The sequence below is a fragment of the Crinia signifera genome, chromosome 4, assembly GCF_055691185.1.
Source record: "Crinia signifera chromosome 4, ASM5569118v1, whole genome shotgun sequence".
Lineage (NCBI taxonomy): Eukaryota > Metazoa > Chordata > Amphibia > Anura > Myobatrachidae > Crinia > Crinia signifera.
The window spans coordinates 155,620,322-155,637,514 of NC_139220.1; the positions used below are offsets into that span (position 1 = coordinate 155,620,322).

Consider the following 17,193-nt stretch of genomic DNA (forward strand, 5'->3'; position numbering starts at 1 on the left):
AATACACCTATTAGTAGATATTTGTATTTTAGTATATTTCCCCCATAGTATTGTAACATTTTATCAAGCTGCTTGCTGCAAATGTGTGCAATACGCAATATTGTAATAGAAGAATATAAAGCTAATTTCTGCCTTACATATGTCTAGAATTAAATTATTTAAGGGATACTAGTATTAACCTTTTTTATACTTGCAACTACTGCTACATTTAAAAAAATTTCATTATATTAATTAGAGTGCATCTTAAAAATGCCTTTTCTCAAGTGTTCCTGTAAAAGTATAGTCTGGGGCACAATCTGCAAGTTCTCTTAGAACAAATGAAGTATTTTTTATAGAAGCAAAATGCTCTGCAACTCCCTTCCAATCATTTCTGTACTTAAGATTTTCAGAAATGCTCCATCCATTGAAAACAGAATCTTATATATTGGCATACAAATATTGGAAATCTGCCCGGCTCATCTCAATAGAAATATATGACTTTCACAACCCTGTGCATGTCTGTGTCCCATACAAAAGGAAGTGTGTTTAGCATAAATATGTGTGGCATATTTTGTTAGGCAATCATAAAATGTATGTGCTTTTGTAAATGACTCCCAAAAATTGCTTCCTTTATGTCTTTATTGAATAGAGGTGGGTAATTTTAGGTGGTATTGAGGAAACACAATAGACTCTGAGGGTGTTTCTTATATAGCTCAACATATTCCTTTGCGCTTTACCATGTTTAGAAATTCATTTGTACCTTTAGCAGAATGTGGGGGAGTTTGGGGGAGCGGTAACAGCCTTGAAAATTGGTATTTTTTATACAATGGATACTGTATAGAATACAGTATCAATATTTAACAGTACAGATGGTCTATAGAATAGGCCTGTACCTCGCCTGCAGCATCTGTCTGCGGTCAGGGTCCCGTCTCTCCCGGCGCCGGCTACTGCTGCTATAATGAAAAGTGACACTTAGAAAATGGCTGCCCCCCATACTGCAGACAATTTTTAAGGATGCTAGAGGAGGCCCCACAGACCCCCCGGCGCCCACACTTTCTCTGCGCCTCCCCACGGAGCTATAGTTACGACACTGGCGATAGCGATGAACGACCCCACGTGCCAGTATCGCCCGGCCATTAATATCCAGCAAGCTAGATAAATCTATAATGGACCGTGTCAAGGCCAGTGCTCTAAAGGTGCCCATACACGTTACAATTATTGTATACAATATTGTATACAATATCGCATCTCATAGCATATCGGTTTAGCGATGAGTACAAAAAGTATGTGCAGCACATACTTTTTGTACTAGATCTCATCTAATCTGATCTCATCGCAAAACCGATATGCTATGAGATGCAATATTGTATACAATAATTGTAACGTGTATGGCCACCTTTACCGTAGAACACTGACACATTGGTGTGCTGAACGATCTTGCCGATCTAGCATTGCTCAGAACACTTAGCAAATCTCCGTGTGTAGGCCCCTCAACATTTTCATAGATTCCTTTTTTTTAGTACTAACATATTAGTTCTTTTAGATAATATCTCTGAAGCAACATTCTGGGATATTATCTTTGTAGCAACATAAACTTGCTGTTTTCTTGATTTTGTTTCCTTGTAGTATATACAATTGTTTCACTTTTGTTGAATAGCTTTGATGGACCCTTGAATGCTGCAGCCAGAGGTCGATATGAGAACCTCTGGCTGCAGGATTGCAGTGGTATAGGCAGTACAGCGAACACAACCAGTAATGGAAACTGGGCTAGCCAGAGTGAGCATGTGCAGGCTTACGTTGGAAACATCTGGTTCTAATTTTAGAGCAGAATAATAATAATATAAACGAAACTTTGAAAAGTGAAATCGTGTAACTAGTAGGCAAATTCCTTCCTCACTGAGTTGGGGATAACACCTAAATTGCATTATTATCCTGTAGTTCCTGTGCTAGTGCAACCCCACCCAAAAAGAAAGCAAGTCTTTCATTCCTAATGCCTGTGGTCCAAGAGGATTCAGATGTGTGTGTGCATGTGCTGTGCTACTCGGCCGGGAGCCATAGGCTGCAGCGCATACACCAGCAGCAGCGCCTACATCAGCAGCGGCCAGGGGAACGCCAGCAGCGCCTGCATCAGCTTCGGCCAGGGAAAGCGCTCTGCAGACCGGGGACAGGACTTTGGAAGTAAACTTAACTTTTTAACTAAGCATTTGGTGGAAAGTAAACTTTGGGAGTCTCCGCTTATTATATAAGCCGCCTGCAGCATGGATGCAGATGACACAATACTTATGGATGTATGCCCGTTATGGGTGATGGAGGATTCTAAACTTCCAGATGGACCACGGGACTCAAATTGCTGTTCCAATCTGCTGTGACTTTTCTTTTGGAAAAGTTCAGTCTGTTTTCAAGCATTTTCAGCCCAAGTCTTCTGCGGCATAACTGTCCACATTGTTATAGCACCATGGACGCTGCGGACCTAAAGATGGGTCAGATCATCATCCTGCCTAGAAGCTCAGTTCAGGGGCTAATGCTGTAGAAGTCGAGGAGAGGAGGACATGGGTTGGAGACGCCGATATTGCCCCAATCCGGTACTTGTTGCCCTGCTTGTGGCAGTGTGTGTCCTCCTATACCAGTGCCTCACCCTGCTGTGGAGGAACCCACCTTGGACCATACAGAAGTATGACCCTGGTACACACCAGGACCTCCTTGATGTGTCTAGACAGAAGGATTGCCTTCATATGTGGGGCAGCATGGTCAGAAAGATGAAGGATGTAAGTTATTGAAGACATATCATATTGAATAATGAATTATCATGTTACCACTGGATATGAAGTTAAGCTGGGCACACACTTGGCAATTTATCGTTAACGATATGGATGATGTCGATATCATTAACAATATATAGTGCAAATTGTCCAGTTTGTACGCATCATTAACTAACCCCATGTTGTCTGTACATGCAGTTCAATCTTGACTAGTAAACTACCGCATGGAATATGGAGCGGGTGATGTCACTGACCGATAATTACCGATATCGGTTATTGGGGCAGATGTATTACGCCTTAACAAGAGATAAATGCAAGGGTGATAAAGAGAGATAAACCTCCGGCCAATCACCTGCTAACTGCCATGTTACAGGCTGTGTTTAAAAAAAGTCATTAAGGAGCTGATTGGCTGGACGTTTATTTCTCTTTATCACTCTTGCATTTATCTCTTGTTAAGGCTTAATACATCTGCCCCATTGTGTATGCACTATATCGTGACTCCCGTGGCACCGAAATTGTACAGTGTGTACCCAGCTTTAGTGATCCTTAAGATTGAAGTTTTAAATCATTCAATATTGGAACGATTTCTAGGTACAGATGTCAGCATTATATGGCATAGTGTAAAACTCCCCTTGGGGAGTTAATTTCACAGAGCATGTGAATGTAATCTGTTGTTCTGGTATTAAGGACTTTTAAGGTCCCCATACACAGGTCCGATGTGTCCGAGGGACAAAATGGAACTGATTTCCCTCCAAGACCCCTGGCAGCTCCTGGGGGGGGGGGAATGCTTGCGATTTGGCACTTTTGTTTTTGCATGCGATTTATCGCATGAAAAGGACTAGCGGGGAGGAGACATTCAAAATGGGGGCTGCTGATTGGCTGAGAGATCTTTTGAATGGGAGTTTTCAGATCTCCTGCCCACACGCAGCAGCACCACTACGTGCTATCAAAGTGGCAGGGGGAGAAAAGGGGTCTCAAAAGCACAGAGCAGGGAGGGCAGTTCCCCGCTCTGCAGACTAAAGGCGGCTGGCACACACCTACGGATCAGTTGCGAAACATCGCGGGTGCTAAAAAGCATTGGCGATGTGTCACAATCTGACAGATCATATGTGCTGCACATATGATTTGTAGGCTCTGATCTGATGCACACGGGAACACGCATTGAATTGATCGGATGTCAAACACATCTGATTTGGTCTATTTTCATCCAATATATCGTCCCGATCTAATGAAATCGGATGAAACCATATCACATTGGACCTGTGCATGGGGCCTTTAGTATTGATTAAAAAAATCATTAAAAGTAAAATTTCCAGTTGAAGCCCATGGTTATCAGGTGTAAAATCAAGTCCAGATATTGTAACATGAGACAGTAACCAGGGACCATCAGTTTTGTGTATTCATAAGTACTGAGATGCTAAACAGCAACCTTAAAATCTGACAATGAGCTCTTATGGTGCCCATACACTTATGCGATCGGATGCGACATTCAACATCATAATGCAATGTCCATTCGCAACCAGTCGGATCTTGTGGTGTCCAGTGTTTTTTTTTCAGCACCCTGTTGTTGCATGCCATCTGCGATGCCACATCCGGTGCTGGAAAAGGGCTGGCGGCGGTGAAGCAGGGACCGGAGCGCTGGCGGTGGTGAAGTAGGAAACAGAGTGGTGGAGCGCAGCGCTGTGGTGGCCCTCTGATTTGCTGAGAAAGAGCTCAGTTATAGTAACAATCAGAGACATGGGCATAAGTTCATACCAGGCGCCTGGAAGCAAAATAGAAGGTGATGCCTCGCCAGTGGTTTCAGCGTGCACGTGTGCTGATGTCCCAGCAGCTCACCAATGGCACATCTTGGAGAATAAGGTTCTTTATTGCAGCATACAGCATACAGCATAAAATCTTTATTTTCAGGTGCTGTCTAGGAACAATAAATAGCCTTGAGGTTTTTTTTTTCTAATTAAAGCTCATTTATGAGTCCTATTCACGAAGCGACTTTGTGCAATATTCTAAGCGATCTGATTTAACTTGACTACATTGCTTAAAAAATTACCCTACGTCGTACTGTGTGTATGGGCTCCGCACATCACTATTGCCGGGTGATGTAGGTCATGCATGCATGATAAATTTGGTCAGATCTCCAGTGTTCTCACCAATGACACTGGCTCTGCATAGGCAAACACATTTTTCCATCCTCTTGGCAAGTGGTTCAAATGATGAGAATAGGAATGGAATATAATACGGTTACTTGAGCTGACATCACATCATGCAGTGTCAGGGATAGAGCAGAGCTGCCACACATGCCCAGTGGTAATACAGATGGAGTACTTCCCATCTTGGCAGGGGATGGCGCTGGCGATGCCAGACGCCATCCCCCGCACGCGCCATATCGATGGCGAGAAGTGGATGCGCGCGCACGAGAGGCGCGTGCATCCCCTTCCGACGGCGCTTCCAGACGCTCCCCCGGGTCACCGCCAGCTTGTCGGCGGTAACCCGGGGTCCCCGCCGCCTGCCCGCACCCCCCCTAACCTCCCCTAACCCTGTCCTTCTCCCTGAGGCGGAGACAGATAGGGTTTCCGTCGCGCTGGCGACGGAGACTGAGACGCGCGTGCGCGTGAGACGCACGCGCGTCTCATTATGATGGATGGCGAGGCTGCTGGCGGATCGCCAGTGGGGACGTTCTGGCGATCTGCCAGCAAGGATGTAGCCTGCTACATCTGTAGCTTCTACTAAGTTTGCTGTGTGTGTGTGTGTGTGTGTGTGTGAATCCTGAGTCCTCAATCAGTGGACTTGACCAGAGAGTAGCTACCAGGAAGAAGACAGGCGCCTTACCGTGAGGTGGAAGAATGTGCAGTACTGGTTCTATAATGTTTGGGTATTTATGCAGCACCCTAGAGAGTGTGAAACTTGCCAAAGGCATTAGCTCTGGTTTGCACATGCGCATATTCGTGCGAGAGAGAGCTCAGCCAATCAGAGGGTCGCCCAGTGTTTTAAACTTTTTTCAAATTCTGCTGCTGTCGCTGACCCCCCGCTGCCCGCTAGAGCTCCTTCACAGCGCTACGCTACTCTGATGGGCGCCACCAGTGCTTCCCTCTCCCTGTACACTAGATATAGGTGCCCATACACTAGTAAGATTTATCTTCAGATCTGGCTGGTTGGAACAAAAACATGGTTATGGATAAGTGACAGTTTGTCAGTTTTCCAGCATTTCCAAGCAAATGGTCAACTGTCATTTGCTCTCATCCATAACCAGGTTTTTGTTCCAACCAGACAGATCTGCAGATAAATCTGCGTGTGTATGGCCACCTTAAGTCTGTAAACCTGATATGTCTGTGCCTCTGTCTGTGTGTACGGATGGTCTACTGACCACCTGTACACTTGCTGCAGGGACAGCTGTATGTTCAAATTCAAACGACCAACGCAACAAACATACCAAGCAACAAATCGGTAAAGATGTTCATTTTGAACGCCTGGGGCGCTTCGGTGCCTTGCACCGGCCCTGGGTGAAGAGAGTGAAAGATTTAGCTTTGGAAAAGGGGGTTAAATCTTGTGAAGTGGCAAAGTGGTAATAAAGTGGTGATAATGGCATGCGATGCAATGCGATTTCCCTACCCTGAATAGCCCACTACGTAAATGGAGTAGTGGGCGTCGTGCTAGGAAACAAGTACCGTTTAGTCTATATATTGTGCTGAAAACTGCTGTATTTCTTCATATAGTATTCATTTTTTGGTTCATGAACACAGGGCTGGCTCTACCATTAGACAGGTTTAGACAGCTACCTAGGGCACTGGGATCTGCACAGAAGTAAGTATGTCCATGAGAAAAACATCCTTAATGTAATTAATGCAGGTAGCAGCTGTGTGCTCTTCTAAGATGCCACTGCCACACTTCCATTTGAGAGGCTGGAAAGTGGGTATTGGTGGCGGTTTATGTGTGTATGGGGGGGTCAACAGTAGGTTGAAGTTTTGCTAAGTTTTACTTACAATGGTAATGCAGGAACATTTAAAAAGGTTAATGCTTCGTAATTTTATTACATTGTCAGATATCTGTGACAGTCACTGCAAATGCTTTTGCTCCAGTAGTGTTTACAGTCATTTCAGTTTCTCTTCCTTGCAGAAGACCACAGCTACTGGTCTTTACCCTAACTACCAACTGTACGGCTATTGACCTCTGACTGTAGCAGAGGTCAGTTTGCCTTCACTTTTGCAAAGGATAGAATGAAATAGCAGAAAATGCTAACTAGTAGACGAGTGTATTTCTGTTCGTATTGTTTGTTGTACTGTATTTAGTATTGTTAAAAGACTATGGTACAGTTATTATTATGTACAGTAGATTATGTATTTACTCTTTTATTACAGTGTATGTAGAACCTCTTTAAACTCTTTGTGAATAATTAGTAGCATATTACCATTAATAAAGCAATTGAGAACACCCATGAAAGAACTGTATCCAGTCAATAGAGTCTAGGTCAACATTAAAAAGGTTGACAACTATTAGTCAACTTAGTTCAAATGTCGACATGGTCAAAAGGGCCTCGGTCAAAAGGTCGACATGAAAAGGTTCACATGATTGTGATGATTGTTTTGTAAACAAATTACTTGTTCTTACTTTTCCATCCACGTGGGAATAGCGTTAGATCATAATAGTGTGCGGAGCGCAGCAATGCACCATGCTCCGCTTGTTTTACCGGTCCTGGGCACACAATTTCTGCAGGCAGCCCTGGTGTCCCACAGTAGGGGGGCAGATGGGAGTCCCCCCTACATGCCGCTGCTTTACTGACCAGAGCAGCAGGTAATAAATGCTATTCAGATAGAGGGCCTGGGGGCATGGCCAGAAGCTTGCACAGTGCAGGCAACACACTATGAACCCATACCGCCCATCTGCAGGGGACAGGAGTCGAAGCATGTGTTCCCATTTTCCGAGCATCCAAACCTTCAGACTTCCATGCCTTGCAGCCCCTGCTCCCGTAACCCAGCTGAGTAAGTTGAACCTTACTCAGCTGGGCTGGCCCTGCATGAAACAACATGACTGATGGTGACAAAGTTGAATCCCAGCATGCTTCATTGGTCACAGTGCTGGAAACACAGTAACACTGGGAATCTACACCCCACCCCCACCCCCACCCAACACTTCTGCCTGTCCATCTAGCTTGACTTTTTATATAATTCAGGCTCTCTTTGTTCCTCCTCTGCAATATTATTGTGGTACTACCCGGTAATTTAGTTGTATTATGCTGCTTTTTGCCTTTCCTTCATTTACTCCACACATGCTCTTACCAACTTGTCCTGCACCCAGGGGCAGATTGGCCTTAGCCCTACAGGGAAGATTCCCGGTAGGCAGACGCACCAGTGAGGCCACCTATCAGACAGTGATTTTTTTTTCAAGATGTGGCCTTATCCAGAGTAGTGGCCTTACCACCCCCAACCCCCCCACCCCCCCCCCTCTGCATTTCCCACACGAACAACCTTTGTTTGTTTACAGAGCACCCAATTCTGCAAATTTTCATCTAAGGCAGCCGTCCTTCTCTATCCATTTTGACATTTGTTTAAGACACAGGATTGGGTGCTATCAGGGGTGACACAATTTCTGGGGTGTATCTGAGCTCCACTGAGGGAGGAGTGGGCATATTTTTGATATTCAAGGGATTTTGGTAATTATCGGTGAAGTATTTGAGATCTCTATTTAGTCTCAGTTGGGGGAGTTGGGGTATTATTTTAAATGTGGCAAGTATATTGAAACCAGTGGCTTCCACACAGGTGTAGTGATGGTTCTGAATACATTTGAATTTGTGCTGTCAGGGTGAGGCCACTTCTAGATATTTTTCCAGGTCCGCTTTAGTTTCCAATCTGCCCCTGCCTGCACCTCACCCTCACTATTGTCATTTGGTACTCATTTTGCCTTAAAGCCTACTAAACCAAGCTTTGTTCCTTGTTCCAGCAAATCTATTTAGATTTGTTTTCCTTCAAATGTTTTATTTACATTTGGTCTCCTTCCTTGGGAGTCTCAAAAACCACATTAGCCCAAACTCGATTGTGCTTTTGGAAAACATTTCATATCTTTTAAAATCTTCATCTTATTATACAAATATATTGTTCAATTTTAGCAAAGTCTTTTTAAAACAAGCAAGAAGAAAATTTACACTTTAATGCTGATGCTGTGAAAAGGTTTCAGTCTGCTGTTTACACCTCATTTAGATATGATGCCAAACTCTTCCGTAATAAAAGCAATATGCGAACAGGCAGTTAATTGTCTGCTTTCATGTCACTGGAAATTATTGAGTTTTAAATCACTTTTGCTGTGTGCTGTGCTCTTTCTTATACTTCAAATAAATAACATTTATAGTCCAACGCTTTTCTGCGATGTAATGCCCTGGAACAAAATTGGCAGTCACTCCCAACCTTTTTGGGACACATAATTTATTAAATTGCCAAGATAAGTAAAAAATATGCAATGAAATGTATCTTCAGTACAACAGACTCAAAATATAGGATCATTCTGGACCCGGGGACTTCCCAGCTGAACTACAGGAAATAATGCTGAATTCCAGTAATCTCATTTTTAGCCTTTAAATATTGCTGGTGCCGGCCAGCATAACTCACAGTTAGAGTCTTTTGTAGAATTAGGTATAAAATCTAGTGACCTTAATTTCATGGAATCATTACTTATGTCATGCCTTTAATACTTGGGTTGATCTGTAAATTATGAGAAAATAAATACACAGAATCATAAAATGAATTGAAAATTACAGATCGTTTTCATATAGTAAACTTTATGTTATTGAATTACCTCTGATCCCTCTGCTGCTTGACATTTTTAACTGTAAATCCAGTTTATTTATTAAACACACAAATAACGCTAGTGAGAAAAAAAAGACTGACTATAAACATTTATTTCATTGAAAAATATTTTTATTTTGTATTAAATCACAGAGTGTTCTCGTTGTTGCATTGAATTAATTTTATAAGTCATGTGTCCAAATCATTTGGCTGGTTTTTTTTTTTTTCTTACGCTTGTTATCTGGAGCTTGGTGACCAGCAGTGGAAGATAATAGAAACAGTAGTAGCGAGACAATTTAAGAAATTTAAAAATCTTACGGTGCATAGACAATAGATGATACATCATTAATGATAGGCACCATAATGATATAGTAAATGATATATCATGCATATCATCTACTGTGTACAAACAATATAGTTAACGATGCATGCTCCCCCGGGTCGTTATTGACCCCTTTTCCCCCATTGTCATCTGTACTTTCAGTTATATAGTCAGCGACTGCATGTTCAGCGGGGGATCAGGCAGGGGCATAGGGAGGGTGGTTCTGGTGGCTAGAGCTGAGGAGGAAAAAGGGCACACAGCTGGCCCCATCTCCTAGCTTCTCCACTGTTGACGACATAATGGTCTATGAGGTAAATTTACTATGATGAGAGTTCTATCTCAGATGGGATTTTCCTATGGGCAACCATTCAGAATCTACTTATTATTTATTTAGCACCTTCTAGAAGATAATAGAATCGAATTGGTTGCCAACAGCAACCAAAGGCAAATTTGGTCACACAGACCCCGTGTCAGCTTGGGTAAGTAAGCACTGGCGGGGTCTGCGGGCAGTGTTGCCACCAGGATGTTGCTGCGCTGGGTGCAGTCTGCCTTAGTATGCACATCTCTGCCTCCTCTGTCTTCCCTCCGTCCTCCTCCAACCACCATCCACCCCTGCTCCTCCTCTCTCCGCCGTCCACCCTACTCCCTCTTCCATCCGCCCTACGACCTGCAGAGACGCAGGAGAGGAGAGCATGGGGAGCACTGCTGGAAAATGGGCTCCTGATGGAAACATGTGCGTTCAGGCAGTGCAGCTTCGCCTTCCTGCAGGCATGTGTACAAAAAATGTTGTTCTATAATTTTATATTTATTTGTACAGTATATATATCATTATATACATATATACAATTCTTTGGCACTCTGGAGGATCAGAACAGCTACCGGGGTGACTTACTGGCAAATAGATACAAACAGTTCCTTGTCTAAATGACAAAGTAAGTCGGCACTCCACGGTAATCAAAAATATATGTATTCAATTAGAAAGATACATTACAAGGTGCTCCAGCATTATCATCAACGTTTCATGGCCATGCCGGCCATTTCGTCAGGATGTGGGCTGCAAAGTGAAGTGTACAGGTGCCAGGACAGTGTGCTGTGTGTGCAGTCTTACCTGACTTAAATAGTGTAGACCCCAGAGGTGTGTAGCAGCCGCTGCTCCGTCACACGCCACGGTCCCGCCGGCGTGTACTCCACTTCCGGGTAGCGCCACATCACTGGACCACTGTCACATCACTTGCGCTATGCTTCCGGCTTCAGTGACACGCACAAACTTCCGCATTTGCGGTCCACATGCCGGCATCCCAGTGGTGGGGCGGGTTACAGCTTCTGCTGGGTGAGAGGGCAAAGAGATATAAGAAACTCTGTAGATCTTTGCAAAAGTGTATAAAAGCATCTAAATATAAGTGAATCGTACAAAATAAAAACTCTGGTGAATCTTAGAACAATAAGGAAAAAAGGGAATAATGGGGCAGATGTATTAAGCCTTAACAAGAGATAAATTCAAGTGTGATAAGGAGAGATAAACGCCCAGCCAATCAGCTCCTTGCTGACTTTTTTCAAACACAGCCTGTAACATGGCAGTTGGCAGGTGATTGGCTGGACGTTTATCTCTCCTTATCACACTTCTATTTATCTCTTGTTAAGGCTTAATACATCTGCCCCAATGAGAGAAGAACATCGCTCTATTGCAAAGGGGCATTGATAGATGACTGATATAAATAAAGTAATAGTCAACAGGACAGATATTACATGTATACGGGAGAGGGGGGGGGGGGGGGCAAACTACACATGAATTCAAGTGGTGCACATAGTTGCTATATGTCACTGATAGCAAAATTCCATGTGAAATAGAAATCCCATCTCAGTAAATTTCCCCCTACAAAGACTAAATCCCAAGGGATACTTGCTGTGAAGTTTAGGGGTTCCTGAATTGTTTCTTTTTTTATTATTATTATTATTATTATTATTATTATTATTATAAAACAGGACATCCCGGTGATAATCAGATACAGGGAAAGTTGTGACCTAGAGTTCTCCAGCTCCATGCATCTTAGTATAACTCTGACAAAATTAAGAAGTTTATCCCTGTATGCCTGCAAAGTTTATGTGGACTGTAGCTGTATTGTCAATCTTACATTGTTTATAAAGTGTAATATGTAAAAAATATATATGTACAACTCAGTGACATGCAGTCAGGGTAGGCAGGGGACACAGACTGCCGACTATTATTTGCTGCTTTTAAGCAGCAGTGACAAACTCCAGGAAATTTCTGTGAGTGATTGATGTTAGTTGCAACACATTAGCAAAATTTAAAATAATTTATTTTCTCAGACATATAATAGTAATACAAAACAGTATCAATGTAATTAATCTGTTTATAGTACTTATATGCTTGAAATACATATTTTTATACTGATAGACAAGATGCTGGGGGTCAGAACAGCGATGATGGCATCATGATAGGTAGAAAGGTAGGCGGCCCCCTGGAAAGGTAGGCAAGCCTCCCGGAATCCGGACAGCCTCCCGTGACATACACATCCCCCCTCCCCCACGTGCCTTTTAGTAGTGCCCCCCCGCTGTGCAAAGCGTGAAATACCAGCATTGCAGGGCACGGGTGTGGCCACATGTTTACAACCTCGTTGACCACACCCCCACCCTTCCCCCATTCCACCCTGTCAGTGGCCCCGCCCTCTGCGCCTCACTGAACTGGCTGCCCTCTTCTGGGCAGCAAGGCAGTCAGGATTCTAACGTCAGTATTATGACTGCAACCAGACAGAATGTTAACCACATCCCTTATGCTTTTCATGGCTGTTATATGCTTATATAAATTTATTTTGCTGAATATCTCCTCATACACTTAAAATTTTGTTAAGCTCTAGATTTGTAAATAGAATTTAAGGCCGAGCCACTTTATTTTCATTTTTAAAAGTGTAATTTAAAAGTCAAAAGATCCATACAGATATAATTATAAGGTTTCCTCCGGGTGCTCCGGTTTCCTCCCACAATCCCAAAAATATACTGGTAGGCTAATTGGCTCCCCAAAAAAATTAACCCTAGAATGTCTGTGTGCGTGTACATGTGTTAGGGAATATAGATTGTAAGATCCACTGGGGCAGGGACTGGTGTGAATGTTCAAATATTCTCTGTAAAGTGCTGCGGAATATGTATGCGCTATATAAGAAACTGTTAATAATAATAATAATTAATGTTTGCTTACCATAAGTAAAATATGAAGTAGAGAGATTCTTTCTATATTGGGGTACAGAAAATACATGACATGTCTTTATATTTCTAAATTACTTTATTACACGACTACATTCTGCAAGAATCTGCTCGACTGCTGCATTGTCAACTCTGTAATTCAGATTGTCAGATTTGTTTTAACTGTTACTGGATTGTAGAAAGAAGACAGGAAGGTATGTGGTCTGAACTGCATACATTTATATAAAAGTACATGTTCTCTGTCAGTTGGCTGAAAATAGTTTACACATCTCACGGCTTTAAAAAAAAAAAAAAGCTCTTTCAAGCCAAGAAAAAGAGAAAGTTACATTCTGGCTCTGGCAAGGACCAAATGTCAGGTTTAGCGATCTACAGAGGAGTTTCTATAAACAAGCCAGAACTCTGCAGGATACATGTTGCCTTTTGTTCAGAGGCTTGTTTTTCCCACACAGTTTATTATAAGTACAGAATGTAAATATATATATATATATATATATATATATATATTTATATTGAATATATATATAGGCTGCTGTTCCCTGTTGGATTTATTGAATTATATGGATTATTTGGATGTAATCTCCTTGACAAAGGTCCTGGATTGGGGAACGAAACATTGGAGGATCGGTACTGTACTTTTTCAGCAGCATCACTTGGTATGAATTTAATAAAAATGTATAATCATCATTTATATATATGTCTAGTGTCTGTGTGTCACCGAAATACTGCCATCTGTTGGCAGCAAGTGAAACTGCATCTCTTTTTCTCTTTCACAGAGGCAAACATGTACACTTAGCTGCCTTACTAGCTTTTGACAAGCAGGCTTACTAGTCATATATATATATATAGCGAGCGGGCTTACTAGTCATATACAGTATATAGCGAGCGGGCTTACTAGTCATATATATAGCGAGCGGGCTTACTAGTCATATACAGTATATACGAGCGGGATTACTAGTCATATATAGCAAGCGAACTTAGCTTGTATTTTAATATCTTGTTTGGCAATCGCTTCCATTACATTAGAAGAAACTGTGTATATATATATATATATATATATATATATATATATATATATATATATATATATATACAGGGCTATTTTTCTGCAGGCTCCAGCAGGAACTGTGGCTCTTATTCTAGTTCACTCTTTCTGACAAAATATTTCTTAGATGGACAAAACCATATGCACTGCAGGTGAGGCAGGTGTTACTTGTGCAGAGATAATTAGATTTGGGTGGGGTTTTACACCTGCCTCACCTGCAGTGCACATGGTTTTGTCCATCTAAGAAATATTTTGTCAGAAAGAGTGAACTAGAATAAGGGTCACAGTTCCTGCTGGAGCCTGCTGAAAAATAGCCCTGTATATATATAGAGGGAGAGAGTTGCGGGTTGCAGGACGGCACTCCACAGGTTAGATAGATGCCGGTGCCAGGTCTGTAACAAAGAAATGCAGTACACTTACCCCCCCCCCCCCCCCCCGGTGGAAGGATGAAGACCAGCACTCAGGCGTAATTTAGATGAAGAAAAAAGTGTTTTTTATTCCATGTGCATAAGAAGGCAACGATGGCTGTCCCGACAGCCATTTCAACTGGGCTTTAGCCCTGATGACAACTGGCTAAAGCCCAGTTGAAACAGGGGGGGGGATATATATATATATATGTATGTATATATATCCACGGGACGGATTGGCACTCACTTCAAATAGCACAATAGCCTGCGTGCCATTGTCAAAATCAACATGTGCACAAGTAGGATCCATCAAATAAATGATATTCACTAAACACGGCACTGGCAGGACTTCCATAAACACTTTTTATGGAAGTCCTGCCAGTGCCGTGTTTGGTGAATAGCATTTACTTGATGGATCCTACTTGGTGTGTGTATATATATATATACAGTATATATACCTTTTGTACGGCTCAGCACTCTCCTATATTCTTTCAGCTGCACCCGGTGCCCTTCATATGCATGCACACTGTTGTAGAAAAGAAGATGAAGCATTTCTGATGCACAATCATAAAGTTGTTTTTTGTCCCTCCGGAGTGCCATCTTCTTTTCTACAACAGTATATATATATATATATATATATATATATATATATATATATATATATATATATATATATATATATATATAGTAGAAGTAAATGGAGTCACTCACCAGTCTTGTGATAAATCAAAAGTGGGGTTTTAATCAGGCAGCATGGCAACAGTGATGGGCATTGACGTTTCGGTCCGCCTCTGGGACCTTTTTCAAGATAACATGCAAGGGCTAGAGCCTCTCTATTTATGCCATACATGACCCGGAAGTGCTTATTGCGGTTCAGTTATTCAATTAACTTTTAAAACATACATCTGTGCAAGTTATATGCATAATACAATAATACATTTGTATGAAGTCCGAATCTAAAGTGCAAGTGCTTGTCTGTATAGTTGTTTAAGGTGCTGTAGTAGTGCAATAGATAATTATACCTGTGGTCCGCATGCCTGGAACGCACGCTACCGGACCTGGAAGTGATGTGTGAAGGTGATTGTGCCGGCTCACGTGACGCCGCGCACTAGCGTCCTTGGTTGCTATAGTGTTACTAGGTGTTGTAATGGTAATGTGTATGGGATCTCCGTGGCCCGCACGTATGAGACGCACACTGTCAGACCCAGACGTGACTGGAGGGGCTAATAGCATTTGATCACGCGGCGCTCAACGCCAGCGTCTCTGGTTGCTATGGTGTCAATTTAAACGGGATTGCTGTGATTATGCTTAGCGTCTCAAAGATTAAGTGTACTTATTGTACTGTCAAACAAATATATAAGACAAACGTATGTGATAAAAAGCGTATTGAAAAATATGTAGGAAATGTGTTTAAAATATGTGTTTTAAAACAAGTGTTATTGTTCGGACTCCAGAAAATTCATTTTATGCTATTACATTAAAAAAGAGTATTCTACATTATTATAAGCATGTCAGGGGTCAATAGTTGCCACAAATATTACATTCATATGCGCCATGTATGATTGTCTAAATTATAAGGTGAGGTGTTGGTACTTGTTTCCTAGCACGGCCACAACGATCATAATCGCGGTCATCGGGGGTAAAATCGGGGCCATCGCGGGCATCGCATGCGCAAAAAAATCGGGTGCGATGGGCCAGACTCGATGCCCGCGATTTCCCCATAGAGAACAATGTTAAATGCCTCAATTTACCCGCGATGACCACGATTTCCCATAGGAAACAATGTGAAATGGCTCAATTTACCCAAATTATCATAGGAACAATGGTAAATGGGCCAAAAACACCCCTGAACATTGAAATGTCCCCCCAAAAGTAGTTTACGCCACCACGTGATCAACGTGAACCCGAAGCGTGGCGAGCGCAGCGAGCCCGCGAGGGGCGGCGGTACGCGTCCTCCGACCTTTTCATACCCCTACTATCCACTAGGGCGTGGAGTGAGAATAGAATAGTGTGGCGAGCGCAGCGAGCCACCGAGCCCCGCGAGGGGACGCGGATACCTGTGAAGCCCGCGAAGGGACGCGTTTACCTGTGAAGGTATCCGCGTCCCCTCGCGGGGCTCGCTGCGCTCGCCACGCTTCGGGCTCGGTGGCTCGCTGCGCTCGCCACACTATTCTATTCTCACTCCACGCCCTAGTGGATAGTGGGGGTATGAAAAGGTCGGAGGACGCGTACCGCCGCCCCTCGCGGACTCGCTGCGCTCGCCACGCTTCGGGTTCACGTTCATCGCGGGGTGGCGTGAACTACTTTTGGGGGGACATTTCACTGGTCAGGGGGGTTTTTGGGCTTTCTGGCCCATTTACCATTCTTCCCTATGATGATTTGGGTAAATTGACCCATTTAACATTGTTTCCTATGGGAAATCGGGGTCATCGCAGGTAAATTGAGGCATTTAACATTGTTCCCTATGGGGAAATCGCGGCCATCGCGGGTGGACCATTTAAGCATTTTTAGGCGCACACGACGCGACCGACCCGATTTTTCACTGTTTTCAATGCATTTCAATGGAAAAATCGGGGGCATCGCGTCGGTCGCGTCGCAGGCCACTATAATTACCCCCGATGGCCAAGATTTGTGGCCGTGCTAGGAAACAAGTACCGAGGTGTTAAAAAAGAAGAAAAAAGGAAACTTATAAATT

General features: G+C 42.9%; 1 protein-coding gene across 1 annotated transcript in view; it reads left to right on the forward strand.

The window, feature by feature from the left end:
- The first annotated feature begins 2,032 nt into the window (after positions 1–2,032).
- CPED1 (cadherin like and PC-esterase domain containing 1) overlaps positions 2,033–17,193 on the forward strand; it is a 265,135-nt gene continuing 249,974 nt past the window's right edge. The window contains exon 1 of the mRNA XM_083182819.1: positions 2,033–2,744. Coding sequence (XP_083038945.1) covers positions 2,529–2,744 — 216 coding nt within the window. The 5' untranslated portion in view covers positions 2,033–2,528. The remainder of the gene's footprint in view (positions 2,745–17,193) is intronic.